Source organism: Aulostomus chinensis, chromosome 22 (genome assembly GCF_037954235.1).
Source record: "Aulostomus chinensis isolate RoL2024-O1b breed Wild chromosome 22, RoL_Achi_v1.0, whole genome shotgun sequence".
Taxonomy (NCBI): Eukaryota; Metazoa; Chordata; class Actinopteri; order Syngnathiformes; family Aulostomidae; genus Aulostomus; species Aulostomus chinensis.
In genome coordinates this window covers 20,321,371-20,327,632 of record NC_141341.1, presented here as the reverse complement: position 1 = coordinate 20,327,632, position 6,262 = coordinate 20,321,371, and the positions used below count along the sequence as shown (strand labels likewise).

Sequence of the window (6,262 nt, the reverse complement as noted above, 5' to 3'; positions counted from 1 at the left end):
TCATCAGAGACTTGGTCTCCATGACCCCCCAGCCTGGGAGCGTGGACTGAAGTGACCTCGGGCCCTCAGGGACTCACACAAGAGGAAGGAATAGTCAAGGAAAACCAGTTCAGCAGAGTTGATCCAGGCCGGCGGGGACGGGGCAAAGTGCTGTTGACAGAGAGGAGTCCTGTTTGAGCAGGACAGGAGTGGTGGGCGGTTCCCTCGGCGACAGGGTTGTTTTTGGCAGGCATTTTAGATTTAGTTTTAGTCTCAGTCTTTGGACTAAATGCTTCTTAGCTCTAGTCACATGTTAGTCATTTCTATCCTTGATAGTTTTAGTCAATGAAAACTCCAAGGTTTTAGTCAAATATCAAAGATCCTCTCAATAAAGATGTGTGTGTGTAGTTAAGAGGCCACTACAGTGTTAGAATGAAGCACTGAACTGATCCACCTTCAAAGGGGAGTTTTTCCCTCTTTTTCTTTCTCTACCTTTTACTTTTATTCTTTTGTTGCAGAAGCAGACAACACACTGACCCACAATAGGAGTATTGTATCACAATAAAATAGGATCAAACAAAATAAAAGCACACTTGACTTCCATGTGAACGACCTCATGTCCTCCATGTTGGCTTCAGCTGCTGTGACTGGTTAAAGCATCCAGGTGTGTTGCTGAGACAGGGAACAGCAGCAGGTCTGAGGACTCCCGTGTCTCCCAGTCCCACAAAAACGGGTCAAAGTCCACAAATGGACAGGGTTTTACTCATAACACGCCAGATTAATAGAAGGCTGCTTTAAACCAGCCAACGTTAGCGGGCCCTGGCAGCCCCGTTCATTCTAGCTTTAGCATGTAGCACTAGGAAGCGCTCTCTGCTCCACGGGGGAGGTGGAACCACCACCACCAAACTTTAGGCTTCATACAAACAGAAACTGCATCACAGGGCGAGCCTCACAGACTAAAGCTATGCTTTAATCATCCCTCTGTTCAGGACCACCCGACAGCGCTGCTGCTGCCGTGGTGGGAGTCTCGTCCTCTGCAGACAGGCCCAGACTGTCTGTGTGTGTGTGTGTGTGTGTGTGGGAGAGAGAGAGGCTTTTAGTGGTGTGTACTGATGATGGGGGCGTGGCCAGTAGGACCAACAGCTACTTTTGGCTCCATACTGATGTTTGAGCTCTTGATTGACATTGCACGCTTGTCATACTTGGCGGGAAAAAACGCATGTTTTGAAACTTTGATCATCCACCAACTGACAATTTAGTCTCGTCTCGTTCTCGTCAGACTAAAATGTTTACACTCTCGTCACATTTTAGTCTTCACAGGGCGATGGTGACGTTCGTCTTCGTCATGGAAAAAAGGGGTCTGACGTCGTCATTTTCAACACTGCTCGGCGGCGCGTGTTAGCTGTCCTCACTGTGTCCACGCGCGTCCTGCTCCTCCCGAGCTTCACGCTCATCCACCAGACAGCTGTGAGGAGTGTCGGGTGTCCAAGAGGAACCTCCTGCATCGCTGCTTCCTGTCCGCTGACCAGCGGTCAGACGCCGCTTCCACTAACAAGCAGCACGCCGCGAAACGGGACTCAAACTTTCTTTCCTGAGATGAGACCAGCAATTACATTTAATACAGCGAACTTAGTCCCGCTGCCTATTTAAGTAGTACTTTATGGGTGTAGAGCCTGTACATCAATGAGAATACTTGATGTAGAAGGTACTTCGACTTGGGCTGGGAGGTTGATTCAGTAGCTGATGTTCTGGCACCACGGGAACACGGAGCCAACCTCCACGGGCCTCATCAGGAACACGCGCATGCCGCTTTCTACGCCAACTTTGGGATTAAAGAAAAAGGGACCTGAGGGTTGGATGTGCGTTCCTCCAGGGAGAGGAGGCGGAGTCACCGCAGTGAGCTGACGTCAGACGCATCACCGACCTCACATGTTCAACACCACACGTGTCAGACGCGCGCACGCAGCTGCAGTGACCTGCTCCATTAACACTGTTGGACCTGAAATGATGTGTAGAACTTGGAGTACTCGGTACCAGTCGGGTCCACCAGAGCTTCCTGGAGCCCAGGAGAGCGCCGGCGCTCCTCATCCTCACATCAGAGAACTACACAACCAATACTGCTGTCTGATGCTGAGGGTACCACCAAGTACTACAGTAGTTTTAGTGTGTACAATCACTGTGGTGAAATTGAACTCCAAAACACTCCATACACACACTCGTCATCACCTCACTCTTCCTCACACTCACTCGTCATCGCCTCACTCTTCCTCACACACACTCGTCATCACCTCACTCTTCCTCACACTCTGGTGGCTCCTCCTCTGATCATGTGGCTTCTCTCATTAACCCAGTACTACCAGCTGCTCTGCGTCCACCAGTAATGGTGGACTGTAGGTGTGTCCCAGGCGAATTTCAGGTGATCACATTTCCAGGTTGTTTTTTTTATTGCACCTGCTGCCAAGCCCCTCCCCCCTCTGTGCCTTGGTGTTTTCCTCTTTTACGACTTCTGTTTAATTTTGTCAATGGCAGTCGTGCATGAGTTTAATCATTCATAGTGGATGCACCTGTGTGTGTGCGTGTGCGTGTGCGTGTGCATGTGCGTGCGGCTGTGTCATCTTTGACCAGGTCCACACACCTGCGTTGGAACTTCTTCCTCCAGGCTGTTTGCTGAAGCTCTTTCAGGTCTTCCCGGTGTCCCCTGAGTTCTGGAGGATGTCGTCCACCAGGCAGCATGAAGATCAAGCGGCACAAGCAAGCTAAGAAAACATTATGTTTCTACAAATACAACTTTAACTTCAGGGAGCCTTTCCAGATCCTCATCGACGGGACTTTTGTCAGGTGGCGTTGAAGAACAAGATTCAGATAAACACTCACAGCTTCTGAGAGCTTCCAGTCACCTGCGTGACAGGTTAGGGAGGAAGATGCGTCAGCTCAAGTCTAACCTCATCTTCGTCACCGGCCTGATGATGGGATTTCTCTCCCTTCGCCCCCTGTTGGACACCAACTTGCCCCCCAACAAGCTGCAGTTTATAGAGAGAGAGGAGAAGCCTGAGGACAAACCTGGACTGACAGGTAAGAGTGGGACGCAGTGCTGACTGGAGCATATTTGCTCTTGGACTCGTGTACCTCTTATATCAGTTCCTTATAATTTGATCCAGTTGCAAAAAATTATGACTGTCGTTGGTGATGGATAAACATCAGCAGTCATAAAGTTACTGTGTTTTTTTGCATTAAGCTTTAAATAATCACAAATAAATGCAAGCAAGCCCAGGAGGGTCGAAGCCCACAGAGGCTCGTGAGGCCGCAACAACCCACCCAGAGCCTCAGCGCTTCCTGTTTGGAACGCAGCCTTCCGTTGTGTCTGACTTTAGTGCCATCTACCTACTGATGAGCTCCAAATGCAGCGCGGGGGTTCAGGGACACGTGACTGAAAATCATGTGAGGTTTCATGTTGAGACCAACTTTGCTGATGACGCAGTATTTTCCTGGTTTTATGACGTTTGTGTATTTGGGCCACAATTTTCATCTCCGTGACTCTTGGTTTGAGCACGTCTGTCCCGAACAGCCAGAGGGGTTCATTCGGCTCACACACTGCCACAGTGCCACCTGGAACCAACATGATGGTAAAAGATGAGCAACACAACCTGTTTGTTCTGAAATGTTTCTGTTAAGAAGAGATTGTTCCATTTCCTGTTTGGACTTCATCAGACTGGAAGTTCTGCCTCCATAACCTCATTTTTTTGCCGCATCAAAATTCTTTTGATGAGCTTCTGTCATAGATCCTCTGTGCAAAGTTCCACTCTGACGGGAGGCACTGTCCAGGAGCAGATCTCAAAAGGGAATTCTGCCAAAGAGTTTCCGCCCCCAAATGGGTGTGGCTTTGCACTTGAGAGTCCGCTGACTCAGCGATTGTGTGAAGATCAAGTTTTACATGTTGTTATGTTGTAAGGGAGTTAAAATCCTAAATGTGTTGTATGATTTGGGCTGCAGCATCACATCAGTTGATTGGGGGGGGGGGGTCCAGGCGACTTCCATAGTGAATGTGAAGCGGCCCTCAAAACCTCGGTCCATCGTGTTTCCTGCCTCAGACAAACATCCCTGTGCCCTCCTGTCCTCTTGCCTGTTTTCAGAGGGGAATGTTGTAGAACTCAATAGTGGTATTTAAATCTGATGGCTCCGCAGTGCTTAAACTGGAGACACTGTCAGTGACGGAAGGTTCGAGTAGCCGTGACAGCTCGCACGCGACACGGTGTGTTTCAGAAAAAAGAAATTTGAGTGAGTTCTAAGATACCCACGCAGCACATTTCTGATGTTGTTTGTTGTAGACCCAGATGAGAACCTGAGGACCTCAGCAGCTAAGTCCTCTCAGACAGTCCGGGTCCTGTGTTGGATCATGACAGGGCCAAAGAACATGGAGACCCGGACCAAGCACATCAAGGTGACTTGGGCCAAACGTTGCGATCTGGTGCTGTACATGAGCTCCGTCGAGAGTGACTTCCCCACTGTGGGCCTGAATGTGAGTGAGGGGAGAGACAACTTGTACTGGAAGACCATCCGAGCCTTCCAGTACATCTACCAGCACCACCTGGATGATGCGGACTGGTTCCTAAAGGCAGACGATGACACATTTGTGGTCATTGAGAATCTACGCTACCTCTTGTCCAAGTTTGATACAGAGAAACCTTTGTACCTGGGCAGGAGGTTTAAGCCGTTCATCGCGCAGGGCTACATGAGCGGAGGAGCAGGTTACGTCCTCAGTAAGGAAGCTCTCAGAAGATTCATCAAAGGCTTCGAAACCGGCGAATGCATCCACTTCTCGTCTATAGAGGACATGGCTCTGGGGAAGTGCATGGAAACCATGCAAGTGGAGCCAGCAGACACCAGAGACGTGAAAGGGAGACAAACATTTCACCCTTACCCTCCAGAGAACTACCTGGTCAGACAGTTCCCTCGACCACTACCCTGGTATCTGGATTACGAACACTACACTCCCGTAGAGGTAAGAACAACCAGAGTCTGGATTGAACCCATTTAAACTAGTGTGGTGAGATTCCAGGACCTCTTAGAGCTCATAATCATTTGGATCATTTTGCAGCTCACACTTTATCCCGACTGCAGGTCCTTCTTTGTTCAGAGGTGGAAGTCCAGCTCATCTAGCTGGGGTTGATGGAGGCTGATGGGGTTGACGGAGGCTGCTGTTTGTGTGCAGTCATGCTTCATTTGCCACCACTACAACACTATCCCAGCCTCGGTCCTGCACAGCAGGGCTTCCCTGCAGGACGAGCTTGATCCATCTGAAGCACGTCCTCCCTCCGCGGAACCGGAGGATGTTTCTCTGGATGTGAGCTGAATATTCACGCTTAGTTTTTTCCTGTCAACAGGGTCCAGGTTGCTGCTCAGATTTAACCGTGTCCTTTCACTACATCTACGCTGCTGAGATGTACCTACTGGATTACCTGACCTACCATCTGCGGCCGTATGGATACAAATACAGATTTGATCCAGAGGAACAAACGGATACGAACGCCACCACAAACTCCAGTGCGACGGTGGTATCTTCACAACCTCTACAGTTGGAGGTTAATGGATCAGAGCCAAGTTTAAGTAATCTGACGTCTGTTTAATCCTATGGTTTTACAACATGAGGCGACTACTGGTGCCCCCCACCTGCCAGGGGCATTCGGCTGACTTCATGTTGTGATGGTGTGTTTGCCTGAACTGTCACCTTGTGTGTGATAAGTAATGAAGAATTAAATTTTAAGTGTTCCTGTCTTTCATGTCATCCTTTATTTCTGTAACTCACGACATTGCTACAAACGTGTACAGTGCTTTTTTTTTTTTTTAAATTTAGGACAACAATGCATGGCTGAGGTTTCTGGGAGCTCGACTGTCTGAAGCCGGGGAACTTGGAAAGAAAATATCACAATTTGTGCTGTGGATGTGATAAGGATACTGAGATTGATAGTTGACGTAGACTCCACTGGCCAACGCGTGCCCCTCGCCAAGAAAATCAGTTTCATCACAAAAAAAACCCCTCTAATGTGACAGGTCGGGATGATTGATCATTAAGGATTCTGTCAATCACATCAAATTATGATCAACCAAACATCCAGGTCAAAGAGCTGGAGGGTTTCACACAAAGAAAACGGCAACAGGGACCAGTAGAACCAGTTAGCTTAGAATCTTTTTCTGGCTTCCAGCTCAAGTTGATTCGGTCTCATCATCCTCGAATGAGCTAAGAGCTTTTAGCCAGCTGGGAGTGACTGCTGTTACGAGGAGTAAT

General features: G+C 48.9%; 1 protein-coding gene across 3 annotated transcripts; it reads left to right on the top strand.

Annotated features, from left to right (window-relative positions):
• Nucleotides 1-1,966: 1,966 nt before the first annotated feature.
• c1galt1a (core 1 synthase, glycoprotein-N-acetylgalactosamine 3-beta-galactosyltransferase 1a) lies at nucleotides 1,967-5,751 on the top strand. 3 transcript variants are annotated; one of them, XM_086192986.1, is made up of 4 exons: nucleotides 1,967-2,115; nucleotides 2,605-3,051; nucleotides 4,305-4,978; nucleotides 5,361-5,751. In XM_086192986.1, exons 2-4 carry the CDS (start codon nucleotides 2,901-2,903, stop codon nucleotides 5,601-5,603), a joined length of 1,068 nt encoding a protein of 355 aa, XP_086049112.1. In that variant the 5' UTR covers nucleotides 1,967-2,115; nucleotides 2,605-2,900; the 3' UTR covers nucleotides 5,604-5,751. The 3 variants fall into 3 exon arrangements, with proteins under 3 accessions (XP_086049112.1, XP_086049111.1, XP_086049110.1); XM_086192985.1 differs by lacking the exon at nucleotides 1,967-2,115 and adding an exon at nucleotides 2,323-2,395; XM_086192984.1 differs by lacking the exon at nucleotides 1,967-2,115 and having other exon boundaries at nucleotides 2,463-3,051.
• The last annotated feature ends 511 nt before the right edge of the window (nucleotides 5,752-6,262 follow it).

What these genes read in the sequence shown, in the direction of transcription:
- c1galt1a (XM_086192986.1), top strand. Translation starts at nt 2,901, where the DNA reads ATGCGTCAGCTCAAGTCTAACCTCATCTTCGTCACCGGCCTGATGATG. An exon ending in GGACAAACCTGGACTGACAG is followed by an intron (nt 3,052 to 4,304) that starts GTAAGAGTGGGA and finishes TGTTTGTTGTAG; the next exon opens with ACCCAGATGAGAACCTGAGG. An exon ending in AACACTACACTCCCGTAGAG is followed by an intron (nt 4,979 to 5,360) that starts GTAAGAACAACC and finishes TCCTGTCAACAG; the next exon opens with GGTCCAGGTTGCTGCTCAGA.